Genomic DNA, 18,719 nt, shown 5'->3' with positions numbered 1-18,719 from the left:
ACTGCAAAGGAGGACCACAACTGCCATTTCAAATTAGATACATGAAAAACCAAGAACCTGTTGTTATTGGAGGAAAGAAGGCAAGAATGGAAAACTTTCCCCTCCTTGGGAACACTTTCCCTGTATATCTTTTTACATTTCTATTAAACAACATACTGTATTAACAATTCCAAATGTAAAACAGAATTCTCATTGTTCAATTTTATTTTAAACTAGTGATTACTTAGGGATTCATTATAATAAAGCATTTCTGTGAGAATTTCTTTTGAAGACAGTTCTGCTTTTTAAAAACTTTTGAAACTTGGGGCGCCTGCGTGGCTCAGTCGGCTAAGCATCTTAGCTCAGCCCAGGTCATAATCTTGCAGTTTGTGAGTTCAAGTCCCACTTCAGGCTCTGGGCTGACAGCTCAGAGCCTGGAGCCTGCTTCGGATTCTGTCTCCCTCTCTCTGTGCCCCTCCCCACTTGCCCTTCTTTCTCTCTCTCTCAAAGATAAGTAAACATTAAAAAAATAAAATAAAATGAAAACTTTGAAACTCATTTCTCTAAGAAAACGCTTTGCCCTACTGCCAAAGGTTTGGCTGGGTAGGATGCTGCAGAGAAACCGCCTAGCCAGCAGGTGGCGCTGCGAGCACTGCGAGCACCCGCCTGCAACACCCTTTCTCTGCGCAATGGCGGGTGATGGTGGGGGCCTCTTCTTGGGGGTGGCTGCTCTGAAGCCTGATCACAGGTGCGCAGTAGTGTCCACGCCCCAGCAGGAGCGCTGAACCTCAAGGAGCGTTAGAAAAAACATGGAGCTCTCCGTGCCTTCTGCAGCGAGGGCTAGGGCGGCGGTCGGGGCGCAGACAACCGCAGGCCGCGGGAAAATTCGCGCCGGGCAGCAGGCAGGGCGGCGGGCAGCCCCGGAGCGGGCGGGGTCCTGGAAGAGAAGCGAGCCGGCGGCCTGAGGAGGCTACTGACTGAGCAGCTCACCGGGAGAGCGAGCAGGCGCGGCGGAGTGGACGGGCCCGGAGCTGACAGACACACGGCGCGGCCGGGACGGCGAGCGAGCGGGCAGGCCTGTGCGGGACGCAGCCATGATCACCTCAGCTGGTGAGTGCGACCGCAGCCGGCGCCGAAAGGGAGGAGCCGCCACGCCGGCTTTTAGCTGAGTCAGGGCCGGTGACTGGGCACCTCCCGGCGGAGCGCCGGCCCGCGCGGCCCCTCGCTGCCCACGGCCCACCCCTGGGCCGGGGGCTGGCAGTCTGGCCCGGCCTCTCTGAGGGTCCCCGCGTCCCCCCTCCGGCTCGGGGCAATCGCGCCGGCTCGGCCGCCTGGGCATCCCTCCCCGGTCACACCCCCGTGTCCGGACCCGAGCAGCCCCCTGGGCCCTTCCCCGACCCCGGGGCCGTGGACGGTCGCAATTCAGTCCCTCCCGAAGGTGGCCCTCTGGGGGTGGGGGGCGTCTGACCCCAGGGCGTCCTGGCAGGTGCTTGGGGTGGAATGCCCCCCCCCCCCCCGGTGCGGTCCGCCGATAAGGCGGCCTCGCTGCTCCCCAACTGCTCTGGCCCCATTCTCCTGATACCGCATTCGAGGCGGGTGTTTCTGGGCCTTTCCCGGGAGCGTTCAGTTAAAACGCCCGGAGAACTTCTGTGCCCGGTGAAGACCTCACCCGGACACAGCGTTATATTGAGAATCAAGCTGGGGCTTGATAGGTGCTCAGCAGATACTCTGCATCGAAGAAAGAGTGCCCGAGTGTGCGGAGCGGGCTTCGGACGCTTACTGTGTTTGGAGATTCGGGGAATGGCCTTTGACAGGGGATACGCTGTGCGGGTCGAGTGGCGATTTTCAGCTACGGATTGATTTGCGTGTAGCTGGCCCCAGCCTCGGTGGGTTTTTGCTTTGCCCGCTCCCACACCGTTTTCCCGTCCTGTTCTATCTCCGCTCGTCCCTCAAGCGTTTTGTTGTCCAACAGACCGGTGATCAGAGTAGCTTGTAAGGAGCTCAGAACCACGTAGTTGTGAGGATTGCTTCGAGAAATTGGTGGAGACCCTAAGAGACCTAAGAGTTACCTGCAGAGACTTCCAAGAGCTGTCACCCGTACCCGGGGTTAGAGTTTGGTTCCCAAGGGGTACAAATGAGAGGCGTTTTAGTTCCAACAGGGAAGAGTTTTTCCAGAACCAGCTCTCTGAAGATACACTAAGCGTGAAGTCTCTTGCCGTTTGTAAATGGGGGCTCTTTCTACTTCACATCCACGCGGTACCGCGGCGTCTTTGCCAGAGACCACCTTTATCTTTTGCCTCGGTTACTGTGACAGCCCTACGGTTTTGGTTTTCCGCTGTTATCTTCGTGCGTTCCATTCTTCGGGCTGTGTGTAGTCAGAGTTTTTTTCTTCAAATTTTAATCACATAATGTCATTTTATTTTTAAAAATTCTGTTTTTTGCTCTAAATCTCCAGTGATTTCCATTGTGTTTAGAACCAAATTGAGTCTTGTAACGAGAGACTTAACATGATTGGATGATTTTTCTTGCACTATTCTCCTCCTCACTCACTACATCCTAATCTCACTGGCCTTCTTTCTGTTCCCTGAATATGTCAGTTTCTCTCCTACCTGAGGACCCTTGCACATTCTGTTCCCTCTTCCTAGACTCTTTTTCCTCAAGTTTTCCCTTGGCTTCTCCATCTCTAGTCTCAGTTCAAATATTATTCTAGCCTGATCATTCTGTTTAAACATGCTGCCTGCCTCTCCTCCCTTAGCTGTCCCCTCCCTTCGTCACAGTCCTGTGATTACTTTGTTGACTTACCTGAGTGCTATCTTTCTGTTACAGTTTTGGGTGACAAACTGATCGTTTTCATAATTCCTAGAGCACCATCAGGCAGGTGGCAGGAGTTCACAAAGATGTCTTGAATGAGGAAATCATTAGCTAATCAAATCAATAAATCGATCCCTAAAGTATTTTAGAGGCCGAAAAAGCACTTGGTGGGAATATAACGCAAAGAATATAAGTCTTTTAGGGGGTGGCAAGAATAATGACCTTTGAGGTCCTACTCTGAGACTGTGGTGCTAATACTGTGTTTGTGGTGAGTGTGTATTTGTTGCTATCATTTGTTATATTTACTGGATTACTAAGCTTCTGCCCCAAACCTTATTTTCTGTCCTTTGGCTCACAGTGGCTTAGGATCTGTCCCAGGTGCTAGACAGCCTAGCTGCATGGTCCTGGTGTGGATTAATCAGTTTGTTTGTTCATTTGTTCTCTACTCACTTGCTAGACACTAAGAAGGTAGTGGTGAGTAAGAGGTGAGCATGTATTGTTACATTTTTCAAAACATTTGGCCGAGAAAGGGAGTGGAGAGATAGAAGGATAGGTGGTTACAGGAGAGATTCAAGATTGTGTTTTTTTAACATAATATAGGCACAGAAAGAGAAATTATGCCAAAAAGCTCTAAAAGCATAGCTTCCCACTCCTTTTTCCTCTTCTTCATCCCTGGAGACAGCTACTTTCAACTTTTAAGCTGTTTTTACTGGAACATACTTCAGTATTCATAAATCACATCCAAAGATTTCTAAAAACTGATTGGATAAGTTACATAATATCTGCTTACTTTTTATCATGGCAGAAGAGACTTTTCTCACATGCTACCTTTTTCACATTCCTTGCGTATCTCTCCTTCCCCCTGTCCAAAGGACTGTTCTTTTATTTTTAAGATGAGAAATACTTGTGTATGGAGTGTAGAGGATGTGATTTAGTTGTGTTCGTGAACAAAGGCTGAATTTCTAAGCCAGGATAACCATGTAACAAATTAGTCATAACCGAAACCAAACAGGAGAGTGTAAAAAATTTATCACCTCTTTTGGTGAAAGCAGTTCAAATACATCATTGATTGGTGATAGGCAGTGAGTGCATTTTTAGTAGTGGTCGAAGTGTTCTGTTGTTCATGATCTGTGTCACATTTAAACCATCAGCTATTCCACATCCCAGGTTCACAGTCCTACTTGTTACATCTTTTCATCTGTTTTCTGTCCATTCTGTTAGTTAGCCTCTCTGTTCTGGACTTGCCCTACCAAACTAGATAGAGTACCAAGAAGTTCTTTCACTTTGCTTTTGTGCTTTTAGAATAGCAACAGGACCTAGCCAGCACCATGGTGTGATTTTGTTGGCTAAATTTGTATCCTTTCCTATGTGGCTCTCTAAAGACTGCTGGAGCAATTTGGCAAACCAACACCAATTAAAAATGGCGACATCTATGGGGCACCTGGGTGGCTCAGTTGGTTAAGTGACCAACTTCAGCTCAGGTCATGGTCTTGTGGTTAGTGAGTTCGAGCCCTGCATCGGGCTCTGTGCTGACAGCTCAGAGCTTGGAGCCTGCTTTAGATTCTGTGTCTCCTTCTCTTTCTGCCCTTCCCCTGCCCCCCTGAGAGAGCTTGTGCTCTCTCTCTATCTCTCAAAAATAAATAAACATTAACAAAAAAAAATTTTTTTTAATGGTGATATTTCCTAAGTAAAGTTGTATTGATCAACTTTAATCACTCACAGTTTCAACTCAGTCAGTGTTCCAGAATGATTTTAAGACCTGCATGGAAAACATGTATCTGAGAGATAGTTTCTTTGTGGTCTAATTTCCTGTATATATTTTTCTAATAATCCCTTTGACGCATGACTGTTTTTCAAGGTGTGTTCTTTTGGAGAGGTTAGTTGTTTCCTTTACTCTCCAGTGTTAGTGTTAATACTTCAAGGTCCTGTGGGGAACACTGTGCTTGGGTACTTGGAAGTCAGAACCAGTTAAATTGCTCATCATTTAACATAACATCTAGATTACTTGTGATAAAAAGGAGGTGCCTTGAAATATTAGATGTATTTTACCCTGTTGAGTGGATGACTCTTTTTTTTATAAATAATTTTATAACTGTTGATTTATTTTGTGTGAATAAATTTGTTCTAAAATTGTCTGGGAAGGTTTCCCATTTTGGTCGGTAAGCTAGGCCAGTGATTATCAAACTGTATTATCAGTATCACAAGGAAAACTTGTAGCCCCATAACTAGACCCCATCCCCACAGTTTTTGATTTAGTAGATCTGAATGGGGCCAGGAATTTGCATTTATAACCAGTTCCCAGGTAATACTAATGCTGTGGATGCAAGGTCCACCCTTAGAAAACTACTGAGTTTGGCAAGTAATGTGATATATGTGGTGTCATAAGGGTTTGATAACGTAATTCTTAAACTTCAAAATATAAGTATTTACAATTATAAAGAAAAATAATCATTCTTGTAGTGAAGTCGCTCCTCAAAAAATACTTTTTTTTTTCCGACTGTGATATATTTTTGACTAAGTAGTAGGTTCTGTCTTATGTATTTCATTATCATGATAAACCTTTTGTCTTATAGCTGGAATTATTTCTCTTCTGGATGAGGAAGAACCACAGCTTAAGGTATGAGTTGAAGAAAAATTAACTGGGGTTAATAGGAGTACTGTGAAATCTTTGGATATAGTGATATTTGTGTATTTTCCATCATTTAAAATAGCCGTCTTACCCAGTCTATACCCATTCACATCTAGCCCCAAAGGACAGTATTTTGCAATAGCAGTTGGTCTTCCTTAGAGTTGAAGGAAGCTAAGGTAAAGGAGTCTCAGTATGGCACCAGAACGCTCCCCCCACCCTTGTTTCTTTATTATTCCTCACATGTCACATATTTTAAAATTATTTTTATTTGACTGAAATTTGTAACATATGTGAACAGGTTCTATACACCTGAATTCATTTATATCCAGACTTATAATCAACTTTGTATATACAGAGAAGAAAAATGTTCATTATAAGGAATAACCAATGGCTAGTCTGATGTTTTATGATTAAAAAGCAAGGAAATGTGTAAACCTAAGAGACAACATAAGTCAGTAAATTTTTGTATTTCTCATAGATTAAGAATTTTAGTAAATGTAACAGAATTTGGCTATTGATTTATTGGAAACTTTTTTTTTTTGAAAAAGTAATTGTAAGTCTCTCAAAATTGAATTTTGGTTTTATCTTCTACAGGAATTTGCACTACACAAGTTGAATGCAGTTGTCAATGATTTCTGGGCAGAAATTTCTGAATCTGTAGATAAAATGTAAGAAATCATTTTATTTCTATAAACTGGATTAAAGTAGATCAACTAATCTCTGTGGATGTGGGCCATGTGGCTTATTAATTCATTTAGAAATTTGCTGCTACTAAATATATTTAGATTCAGGATTTTTAAGAAGAAGCACAGTTTGAGCTAAGCCTATACTTCCTAATTTCTTTCAGAGAAGTTTTGTATGAAGATGAAGGCTTCCGGAGTCGGCAGTTTGCAGCCTTAGTGGCATCTAAAGTATTTTATCACCTTGGGGCTTTTGAGGAGTCTCTGAATTATGCACTTGGAGCAGGTGACCTCTTCAATGTCAATGATAACTCTGAATATGTGGAGACTATTATAGGTAATTATTTTTCATCTGGTAAGGCTTGGTCTTGTTGGCTTCTTTCTTGCTGTAGTACACGTATTCCTTCTTGCTCTTGCCAAATTTAATTTTTAATCCTTTTTTTTTTTTTAGTTTACTTATTTTTTGAGTGAGAAGGAAAGCAAGAGCAGAAGAGTGGCAGAGAGACCGCGGGAAAGAGAGAATCCCAAGCTTAGCTTAGCACAGAGCCTGACACAGAGCTTGATCTCACAGACTATGAGATCATGACCTGAGCCACAACCTGGAGTCAGATGCTTAACTGACTGAGACACCTAAGGACTCTGCCAAACTTAATTTTAATTGGAAGTTTATAATCTTATAATTTTATGCAAGCTGAGTTTTTATATTTGCCTTCTAATTTTGTGCTTTATTATCTTTTGACATAACATTAGTAACAGTAATAATGAAGATGCTCACCTTACAAAACATTTTAAAAATGAATTTAAGAAATTATTCAGGGGGCACTTGGGTTACTCAGTCGGTTAAAGCATCCAACTTTGGCTCAGGTCATGATCTCATGGTTTGTGGGTTCAGGCCCCGCATCAGGCTCTGTGCTGACAGCTCAGAACCTGGAGCCTGCTTCAGATTCTGTGTCTCCCTCTCTCTCTGCCCCGCTCCTGCTCGTACTGTCTCTTCTGTCTATCAAAAATAAAATAAAAGACATTAAAAAAATGTTTTTTTAAATATTCAGAAACTGCCTAATCAACACAAAGATCGTTATCTTAGATTATGGTTATTGTTATCCAGTGAGCATTCTGTAACATGAAAAAGTTCAGTCAGATTATTATGAATAACAAATTAAATGACAGCAGTTTATAGAGTTGTTTCTAATACCAGAAACCGTTATTGTACTGGGCACTGTGCCACTCATTCTTCATGGCGTGGTTTATTCCACAGCTCCTCTGTGACGAAGGCGCTATAACTCGAGTTTCGAGATAATAAAGACCCAGGGCTATTAAATGGGAGGGTCAGAATTTAAAACTGAGACTTAACTTCAGAGTCCGTACTGTTTCTACTAGAAACCGTCATTTTCTCATTTGTTTCTTTCTTTTTGAAGTGGGGGATAGGCTGCTGGCAAGGCTTTAGGCTCTCTATCTTATAAATTGAACTATAACCATGTAAGGATTTATTCAAAGATGTCTCACTTTAAAAAACGTTTGGAAACTGAACTAGTAGATGGAAAAAGGACTGCATACCCTTCAGGCAAGTCTTTAGGAATATCAAGCTTTCAATCAGAGAGAGCCCAAGGATGTGTTTTCTCAGGAGTGTGTGGTGTAAGTATTTTTTTTGAGTTGCTGATTTAGAAGAGATCTGCATTATTTACCTGAACCTTTAAAAGAGATTTGGTATTCCTCTTCAGAAATTAGGAAGTGCTGCACCGGGTGGTTGAAAGGGATATCTCTGATGTTGTAACTAGAATTCTGCGTTTGTGTTTTTATTTTTTAAGTTTTATTTATTTTGAGAGAAATGAGAGTAGAAGAAGGGCAGAGAGAGAGGGAGAGAGAATCCCAAGCAGGCTCCGCCCTGCCAGTGCAGAGCCTGATACAGGCCTCTAATTCACAAACCGTAAGATCTTGACTTGAGCTGAAATCAAGAGTCAGATGCTTACCCTACTGAGCAACCCAGGTGCCCCCACCATTATTTTCAAAAGATGATTTAGGCAAGGTCTCTACTGTCAGTGAACTAATAGTTTAACTGATGCAAAGAAGTCTAATAATTTATTGCTCTGTGATAATTGTTACAATAAGGTCTTTCTCAATATCCTTAATGATGGCAAATAATTTGGTTTTGAAAGTGAAGGAACTCTTGTAGGCAGTTCTATTTAATAAGCAACACAGTCAAATTGAAGAGTATAATTTTGGTTAAAATATAGTAACAAGATAGAAATATAGTGAATTACGTTAGCCTTATTGGAATTAGTGTGTAAGCCCTCGGTAAAACTTTGAAGGGAACAATATTAATTTGAATATATAACTTCTCAAATTAAAAATCTTTGAAATTTGCTTATTACTCTATAGTTACCCATACATTTTGCAATTTATTTATTACTCTACAGTTATCCCATAAGTTTTTCTGATTATAAATGTAGGCATTTGTCTTTTCTAGTATCTTACCCCTGTTTATAAGATGATTCATTATTTTATTTTCTTCATAGCAAAGTGCATTGATCACTACACCAAACAATGTGTGGAAAATGCAGACTTGCCAGAAGGAGAAAAAAAACCAATTGACCAGAGATTAGAAGGAATCGTAAATAAAATGTTCCAGCGATGTCTAGATGATCACAAGTATAAGCAAGCTATTGGCATTGCTCTGGAGACACGAAGACTAGATGTCTTTGAGAAGACTATACTAGAGTCGGTAGGTAGAATTGATGTGATTTTAGAGACTGTTATTAATGGGAAGTCAGCAAAGCAAGTTATTAAAACTAAAAACCTCAGGGATTGTGGAAAAAAAATCTAGTGTAGAAATAATAAGATGCTTTTTAACCAAATGTTTTATTTTTGTGTATTTATATGAAGTTTTGTGGTCCTCAAATACCTGCTTTTATCTTACCACATGTGCTCCTTTGAAGTCTTTCATAGGGAAGTTGTTTTTCATTATCCTACCCTTTTTAAGAAGACTGTACTGATAAGCTATTTTAATGCATTTATTATGGTTAAAACTATAGATTCTTGTTTGGGGGTGTTTTGCAATAATTATAACAGTTGTAGTAAGTTAGTGTAAGGAAGTGGTCAGGAAGGTGTAAGACTGAGTTAAATGGGTGTTGAGTTTTATGCCCACTTCGCCCGCCTACCAGCTGTCTCCATGAGCTGGCTCTCCGGACTCCAGCCAGTTTAACCCCACCTCCATTCCTAGATTTACCCTGCCCTAATCCCCTTACCGGAATACTGCCTCTGCCAAAAACATTCTTTCCTTTCTTTAACTGCTTTATCCCTGTGCAAGATACAGAGTTCAGCTCACCTGTCACTTGTTTACAGATCCATCGATTCCCAGTGCCCATACCTCCTCAACCCCTACTGCAGACTAGGTCCAGTTCTTCTAATAATCTCTTGGAGCCTTGTATTTTTTCATAGGGTTTATTATTATAGTAACTAACTGATTGTGTTACTTGGTAGTTAACAGCTGTCTTTGCCACCAGATTATAACTTCCATAGGACAGGTATCTTGTGCTTTCTTCACCACTGTGTCTCCAAAGCCTGAGGCAGTTTTAGCCGCAGTGATAGGATTTGTTTAAATGAGTAAATGAATAAGCAACCTAGTGTGATAGAATTGGACCTTGTTTTATACTATGTTTCATTTTTGTGTCCTTATCTTCATGTGAATAAAATTAAAATATTTGTTTTCATTTACTCAGCATATATTTTTTGACTCTCTACTGTATGTTAGACAACTGTTCTAAGCTTTGGACATGTAGTGGCAAACAAGACCAACAGTTCCTGCCGAGATGGAACAAACTGTTAGGGGATTGGCAGATGAGCAAGCAAAAATATAAAGGAAAGGGGTGACAAATGTTCAAAACAAGAACAAAGCAGAGTAAGAGATGTATCTTATTGGGGTATCTGGGCGGCTCAGTGGGGTAAGCATCCGACTTTAATTCAGATCATGATCTTGCAGTTTGTGGTTCTGGCCCCATGTCAGGCTCTGTGCTGGCAGCTCAGAGCCTGGAGCCTGCTTCAGATTCTATATCTCCCTCTGTCTCTTTCTCTGGCCCTACCCTGATCATGTTCTGTGTCTCTCTCTCAAAAATAAACATTAAAAAAAAAACACCTTACTTTGCATCCCAGTGCACACATACATTTGAATATAACTTAAATTTTATGAAACATTACCTGCTTTTACTACTTAGGATATAATTTTGATTTTTTTTTTGTAGTTTTTAAATGTTTATTTTTGAGAGAGAGAGCACACTCAAGCACCAGGGAGGGCCGGAGAGAGAAAGGGACAGAGGATCTGAAAGCAGCCCTGTGCTGACAGCAGAGTGCTTGATGCAGGGCTCAAACTGACTATCCGTGAGATCATGACCAGAGCTGAAGTCAGATGCTTCACCAACTGAGTCACCCAGACACCCCTACTCTGTTTTGAAATTGTATTTGATAAGAAATGCTGGTCCCATTGAGTTGATTTCATTATGCACTGATAGGTCACAACTTGGTTTTGGAGAAATAACTCTGATAGCTCTTCAATATGCTTATTTATGTTGAAGGAGTTTTATAGGTTGGTATGTCAGATATTATATGCTTGGAAGAACCACAAGGTATACATAGTCGAGTCCAAATTTTCTCGGGGAGGCACCAGCTAGGTGTGACAACACCAGCTGTATGTCACAGCACTCGAATCGTTCAGAGCTGGAAAACATGTCTATCATACTGTGTTCCTGGCTATCAAGTATAGGCAGTAAGCATAAAGGATGAAGGACTTCAGTAGACACAATTAAAAAACATAGCCATTTGACGTATGGACAGTTGTATATTAATTAATAGCACCACTCTTATAGGATACTGTGTTCACATAGTGAGGATTCAGGATGATCATTAAATATAGTTTTCAACCTCCTTTTTTATGAAAACAAGGAAATAGGTAATTTTCTTTTAAGATTTTTATCTAAAATGGTTATTTTTTAACTTTTTAAGTTTTTTAAAAGTTTATTTTGAGAGAGAGTGCATGCATAGATGTGTGAGAGAGCTTAGGAGAGAGGCAGAGAGAGTGATTAGGAGAGAGAGAGAATCCCAGGCAAGCTCCATGCTGTCAGCATAGAGCCTGTTGCAGGGCTTGATCCTGTGAACTGAGATCATGACCCAAGCTGAAATGTAGATTTGAATACTGAATTGATTGAACCACCCAGGCACCCATAAAAACTTTTTTTTAATTTAATTTATTTATTTAATCTCTGTACCAAGCATAGGGCTCAAACTCATGGCCCTAAGATCAGGAGTTATGTGCTTTTGCAACTGAACCATCCAGGCATCCCCTAAAATGGTTATTTTTAAGTTTTATTATTTAAGTAGCAAATAAATCTTTGGTTGCTTAAAATAACTAAAGAATGTAGATTCAAATAATTTGATTTCTAAATAAACATAATGCTTCAGTAGCCAGGTAATGATATATCTTTAAATTATCTCTTTCAGAATGATGTCCCAGGAATGCTAGCTTATAGCCTCAAGCTCTGCATGTCGTTAATGCAGAATAAACAGTTTCGGAATAAGGTTCTAAGAGTTCTAGTGAAAATCTACATGAACTTGGAGAAACCCGATTTCATCAATGTTTGTCAGGTACTTACATTACATTACTTTGTATTATGTTACCTTACCTTACGTCGCACTACTTTCTGCTGCATTGCTGGGCTAGGCCTTACTACGTTATATTACTTTATTTTATTGTAACAGTTTCATACATGTATCTCAGTTGATTTTCACATCAGCTCTGAAGATAAGGTATACATTTATATTCCTTTTTACTGACAAGAAACTGACTCTTAAAAAACTAAAAAAACTTGTTACACTGCATCCTGTGTATTATTTTTTTTTCTTTAATGTCTATTTATTTATTTTGAGAAACAGGGTATGTGCATGTGTGGGCAGGGGAGGAATATAGAGGAGGAAAGAGAATCCCAAGCAGACTGTGCAGATAGCGCAGAATCGTGAGATCATGACATGAGCCAAAGTCAGGAGTTGGATGTTTAACCAACTGAGTCACCCAGGCACACCTGTATTCTTTTTCATTTTGAAAGTATTCCAAACGTTTAAGGAAATTTTGAAAACTAGGTTAAAAAAAAAAAAGGTAGAAGGAAAGATAAAAAAACAGTACCTATGTTGTGTCATTCTAAGATGAATTTCAGGTAAATGATCTCTGTTTTATTACCCAAACACAACCAACACATTCAGGTATGTTTTATCTGTTTTCATGTATGAAATTTTTTTTAAGGATTTTATTTTAAGTAATCTCTACACCCGGTGTGGACTCAAACTCATAATCGCGAGAATAAGAGCTGTATACTTCCTGATTGAGCCAGCCAGGTGTCCCTTCATGTATGAATTTGCTTGCACATTTTTTAAAAATTCAGAAAACAAAAAGCGTATCTTTCCTTTTCCTTGGGCCTCTTCTCAAAGATCATGCATTAGAAGTTTTTCTTTCACTCGTTAGCACATGTCTTTTTAATGGCTAAGTTTGCTTTTTAACAATCATCATACTTTATAAATTTTTGTATTCTGCTTAGAGCCTAGCATTTTAACACAGCTTTTGTTATTTTTTCACTATAATGTGTTCTCATATATTTTCATCATCTGTATATATTTTATGTTTAGAGTAATGCATCCTTTTTTAAATGCTTTTTGAAGCAAGTTTGAAACAGAAAAGGCTGGGGGAAAATATCACTTATATCACCCAATCGCAACATTTAAGTGTATTTCCTTTCAGTTTTCTCTATATAGCTTTTTAGAGTTTTGTTTGCTTCTAAGCAGTTTTTAATAGGTTTTGTTTGTTTTTGTTTTTTAAATAATTGTGTTTTATTTATTTATTTTAAAAAATTTTTTTTAATTTTTATTTTTGAGAGAGAGACACAGCATGAGCAGGGGAGGGTCAAAGAGAGAGGGAGACACAGAATCCGAAGACAGACTCAAGGCTCTGAGCTCGCTGTCAGCACAGAGCCTGATATGGGGCTTGAACCCACAAATGTGAGATCATGACCTGAGCCGAAGTCGGACACTTAACTGACTGAGCCACCCAGGCACCCCCAAATAATTGTGTTTTAAAACTTACATGAAAAACAATAGTCTTCTGTTCACCTGTGTATTTCAGTTCTATTCCTCAGAGGCAATTTTCTTTTTAGCTCTTTTATTCCTTGTCTCTTCAAAGCTTTTTAAAATTTTATTTTACATGTCTAAAATACATTTTTTTGAACAGGTAATATACATTCATGTGATCCAAAATTTAAAAAGAATAAAGGGTATACAAAGAGAATCTTCCCACTCCTTTCTTGGCTCTGGAGGCAAATAGTATCAATTACATATATCCTTTTAACATTGTTTTCATATTTCGCAAACTCTTGTTCCAACTTTTTGAATATGCAGCAGTCATTTAGTGGATATACTTTGCCTTACTTAACCATTCCCCTATTATGAGTCATTTATTTTCATTATTTCCTATTTTTCATTAATTTTAATGTTTATTTTTGAAAGAGAGAGAGTAACAGCGTGAGCTAGGGAGGAGCAAAGAGAGAGGGAGACAGATTCCAAAGCAGACTCCAGGCTCAAAGCTGTCAGCACAGAGCCTGACGCAGGGCCTGAACTCAAGAACCAGGAGATCATGACCTGAGCCAAAGTCAGCTGCTTAACTGAGCCTCCCAGGCGCCTCATTATTTCCTATTCCTTTTTTTTTTTTTTTTTTTAAGTAGGCTCTACTCCCAGTGCGGAGCCCAACATGGGGCTCAAACTCAGGACCCTGTGATCAAGACCTGGGCTGAGCTCTAGAGTCAGATGCTTAACCGACTGAGCCACGCAGGTGCTCCTCCATTATTTCCAGTCTTAATTTGTAAACTTGATTAATATATTCATTTTGAAATTAGTTATATGCTACTTTAAGGGAACCAAAAATGTTTAATTGAATTCTTAAAAATTCCTAAATTTATTAGATAATTTTGTTAAAACATATGACAGATTATAAGTGATAAGAGAAATACTTCAAAATGGTCATTTCAGTGCCTCTTAGTAGTCTTGCCCAGCACTATACAATGCGTGTTAAATGAATGAATTACTCCTACAATTTATGGTTAAGCAGAAAATTCAAAGTAAGGAGCACGTGATAATAAAATACAAATAAAATTTGAAGAATCCAAGATTCATTTATTAGTACTGGTAGTCATTGAGTACTGCTGATTGCCAGGCATAATATTAAGAGTTGTGAGTATGATATTGTATGGGTTTTCTCATGGAAGGTAGCTGCCATTTTCAGGAAAACTTTGTCTGGTGCCAGGATCAGAAATAGAGTGCTAACACTGGAATTAAAATTAAGAATTATTTTTTTTAAAAAAGAAATGGAGTGCTGGGACAATTTATCTGCCCCAGTTTGCCTGTGCTTATATTTTCAGGTTCCTATATTATTATTAACTGTTTGTCAATCTCTAAGTATCTTGTAGACTGTTTTCAATTGTTATGTAATTGTTCTTTATCTGCATTTCAGTGCTTAATTTTCTTAGATGATCCTCAGGCCGTGAGTGATATCTTAGAAAAACTGGTCAAGGAAGACAACCTCCTGATGGCTTATCAGATTTGTTTTGATTTGTATGAAAGTGCTAGCCAGCAGTTTTTGTCCTCTGTAATCCAGAACCTTCGAACGGTTGGCACCCCTATTGCTTCTGTGCCTGGATCCACCAATACGGGTACTGTCCCAGGATCAGAGAAGGACAGGTATAAGTCTCTTTTTCTGCATCAAAACTAATTCAACAAACTTTATTTCGTTTTGAGCAGAGGTGGAATACTCGTAGACTGTGTATTCTAAGAATTATTTTCAGAATTCGCTTTCATGGATTGTCAAGTCTTATTAAGGCTATTGCTCTGTTTGGCACTCTGCTGGGTACGTTAAGGAAAACCAGAAATAGGGACTCTCCTGGAGAGAAAGGGAAGTGATTGACCGGGAGGGCTGATTGCAGCTGTGCTTTCTCACCAAGAGAGTTAAAACCCTCAGGGGAGCTGAGCTAGATTTTAGATGTTTGGGAAGTAAGAAACATTTCCAGCTTTTTGTGCTTTATTACAACTATATATACATTTTTCTTAGGCTGATACAGTATTAGATTTTAATTTTATTTTCCTGTATTTTCTTATGCATTTAGACCGCCTGTTTAAAATGTTTAACTTTAAATGTCTTCCTTATGCGTCCTTTTTTCCTTTCAAAGTTCACACAGCAGTGAGGGTTATTTTTCTGAAACCTAAATCTCACAATTCTTTCAATCTCCAGTACTTTACAAACATATTTCATATAAAATTCTAAATCTTGAACATGGCCTGCAAGGTTATACATGATCTTTCCTCTCCATACCCCTCAACTCATCTCTTGCTGCTTTCTTTTTTACTTAATGTCCTCAGATCTCACTGGCCTTTTTTCTGGTCCTCAAAAACACCAGAAATAGTCCTGCCTCAATAAGGTTTTCTAGTTTTTGTTTTTAGTATTTGTTTTTTTCCCTTTATATGTAAGTTGGATTTTCTTTGCCCATCTTCTGTGTTTCTCATTTTCTTTTGAATCCTTTTCAGCTCTTCAGTTCTTTCTTTTATTTAAAAAAAAAAAAAGGTTATTTATTTTGGGAAAGAGAACACATGTGCAGGTATGGGAGAGGCAGAGCGAGGGGGAGAGAGAATTCCAAGCAGCTTCCGTGCTGTCAGTGCAGAGCCTGACTCGGGGCTACATCCCACAAACCAGCTGAAATCATGACAGCCAAAATCAAGTCAGACACTTAATCTGACTGATCCGCCCAGGCGCCCCTTCAATTCTTTCTTTTAATTGAATAATAATTTAAATACTGTAAAATACACATATCCTAATGATACAGTTCATTGAGTTCTGACAGTATAAATACCCATGTAACTATCACCTGTATTATCGTCCCAGAAATTTGCCCTCTGCCCTTCAAGGTCAACCCCCTGCCCTTGAGGCAACCACTGGTTTGATTTGTCAGAATAGATTAGTTTGCCAGTATTTGAACTTCATAAAAATGGATCATATAGCATGTATTCTTTTGTTTCTGCTCCTTTCACCGAACATGTTTTATATATATATATTATATATATATATGTGGTTTTTGGGTAAAACAGTAACTGATTCCGTTTTATTGTTGATCAGCATTTCATTGTATGAATATACCACAGTTTGTTTATTCATTCTTTTTTTTTTTAATTAAAGAAACCTTTTTTTTAGGTTTTTTATTTATTTTTGAGAGACAGAGAGAGATAGTACGAGCAGGGGAGGGTCAGAGAGAGAGGGAGATATGGAATCTGAAGCAGGCTCCAGGCTCTGAGCTAGCGGTCAGCACAGAGCCCAACAGGGGACTGGAACCCATGAACCATGAGATCATGACCTGAGCTGAAGCCGGATGCTTAACCAACTGAGCCACCCAGGCGCCCCTGTTTATTCATTCTTATACTGATGGACATTTGGGTTGTTTCAAAACAAGGCTACTATGAACATTTCTGTAACGTCTTTATGTGGATGTTTTCATTCCTCTTGGGTAAATCCCTAGGATTAGAATAGCTGGGTCACAGGGTATGTGTTTAAATTGGTAAGAATCTGCCAAACTATTTTCCAACATGGTTGCCCATTTTACCCTCCCAGCAGCCGTGTATTAGCATTCCATTTGTTTGTTTGCCGACATTAGATGTTATCGGTCTCTTTAGTATTACTCATTCTAGTGGTATAAAGTGATGTTTTGTTGTAATTTTAATACAAGTAATTTGTCAGATATATTGTTTTGAATATTTTCTCCCAGTTTTTGGCTTCTCTTTTCATTTTATTAGTGGCATTTTTTGATGAACACAAGTTTTTACTTTTTTTTTTTTTTTTTTCAAATGCTTACTTATTTGGGGCTCAGTCAGTTAAGCGTCTGACTTTGGCTCAGATCATGATCTTGTAGTTCATGAATTCGAGCCCGCATCGGGCTCTGTGCTGACAGCTCAGAGCCTGGAGCCTGCTTGGGTTTCTGTGTCTCCATCTCTCTCTGCCCCTCTTCCACTTGCACTCTGCCTCTTTCTCTCAAAAATAAACATTAAAAATTTTTTTTAATTTTAAAAAATGTTTATTTAAATAAGTAAGTGGGGAAAGAGAGAGAAAGAATGCTTTGAACATGGCACTCAATCTCATGAATCATAAGATTGTGACCTGAGCCGAAGTCAAGAGTTTCACCCTTTACCAGCTGAGCCACACAAGTACCCCAGAAGTTTTTAATTTCTATTTTGGGATCCCAATCTGAGAAATTCTTTGTCTCACAGTTACAAAAATATTCTGCTCTTCTGCTACATTTTCTTCTAGAAACTGTATAGTTTTAGGTTTGTATGTGGTGTCACGTAGGAATAAAGAGTTTATTTAAAAACACAGGTGTCTAGTAATTTCATTTTTATTTGAAAGACTATCCTTTCCCTCTTGAATTGCCTTGGAACCTTTGACATGTGATATGTTGATAGATTTCTCTATTTTTTTCCGTTTGTCTTTCCTTATACCAATACAATAGATTGCTAAAGCTTATGGTCTTAAAATCAGGTCAGTGGAAGACCTACAGTTATGACCTCCCTTCTTCTCTCCTCACCACCAGGATTGTTTTAGGTCTTTTGCATTATTTTGTAAGTCTGAGGGAATTCTGGTTGGGATTCTCTTCAGTTTGGAACAAATTGAGATCCTAATAATATTGGGTCTTACAATATATAAGCATAGTTTTGTTCTTAATTTATTTAGATTTTCTTTAATTTTTCTCAACAGCATTTTATAGATTTTAATTCAGAGATTTTTTACATCTTAAATATATTTCTAAGTATGTTTTTTGATGCTATTATAAGTGGTATGTTAAATTTCAATTTCTACTTGTTTGTTGCTAATGTGTAGAAATACAATTGATTTTTTATATTCATGTTGAATCCCACAACCTTGCTTAAATCACTTATTAAGTCTAGTAAAATTTTTTATAGATCCTTCTATAGACTTTTCTATATAGGAATCCTTTTATCTTAATAGAAACAATTTTACTTCTTCCTTTATAACTTTCATGCCTTTTTCCCCCTTGTTTTTCTGCATTAGCTAGGATTTCCAATGTTACTGGGTAAATATAACAGTGAACATCCTTCATTCCTGATCTTTGGGGAATAGTATTTGTTTTATTTCTTGTTAATTTAAATTTTTTCTTTCTTACCTTCTCCTTTACTTGTGTTTATTCGGTCTTATGTTTCCTTTGAATTAATTTTATGAAATTCTTCTTCTTCTTCCTTCATTTATAATTTCCCCCCAGTTTTATATTTTATTTCTGAGTTTTCTAAATCTGGTATGTTTTATTCTTTTAGATCTTGTATAATTTTTTTAATGTCTTTTACCTTTTTTGAAATAATTTTTTTCTTTTAATATTGTATGGGCTTTTACTTTGATTCTTGTCAGTAACTTATCTGAACTGAAATTAGTTTTCCCAAATTTTTGCAAAAGGAGGCTTATTAAGGGGGCGCCTGGGTGGCTCAGTTGGTTAAGCATCCAACTTTGGATCAGGTCATGATCTCACGGTTTGTGGGTTCCAGCCCCG

The 18,719-nt window shown here is 38.9% G+C and overlaps 1 protein-coding gene across 1 annotated transcript in view; it reads left to right on the top strand.

Annotated features, from left to right (window-relative positions):
* Window positions 1-916: 916 nt before the first annotated feature.
* The window catches only part of PSMD1 (proteasome 26S subunit, non-ATPase 1), a 93,094-nt gene continuing 75,291 nt past the window's right edge, over window positions 917-18,719 (top strand). The window contains exons 1-7 of the mRNA XM_029933601.1: window positions 917-1,089; window positions 5,364-5,407; window positions 6,014-6,087; window positions 6,267-6,436; window positions 8,613-8,818; window positions 11,587-11,730; window positions 14,636-14,862. Of these exons, the coding sequence (XP_029789461.1) occupies window positions 1,074-1,089; window positions 5,364-5,407; window positions 6,014-6,087; window positions 6,267-6,436; window positions 8,613-8,818; window positions 11,587-11,730; window positions 14,636-14,862 (881 nt within the window). The 5' untranslated portion in view covers window positions 917-1,073. The remainder of the gene's footprint in view (window positions 1,090-5,363; window positions 5,408-6,013; window positions 6,088-6,266; window positions 6,437-8,612; window positions 8,819-11,586; window positions 11,731-14,635; window positions 14,863-18,719) is intronic.

Source organism: Suricata suricatta, chromosome 3, assembly GCF_006229205.1.
Source record: "Suricata suricatta isolate VVHF042 chromosome 3, meerkat_22Aug2017_6uvM2_HiC, whole genome shotgun sequence".
NCBI lineage: Eukaryota > Metazoa > Chordata > Mammalia > Carnivora > Herpestidae > Suricata > Suricata suricatta.
Note: the sequence above shows the minus strand (reverse complement) of the source record. Positions and strands in the feature narration are given on the sequence as shown.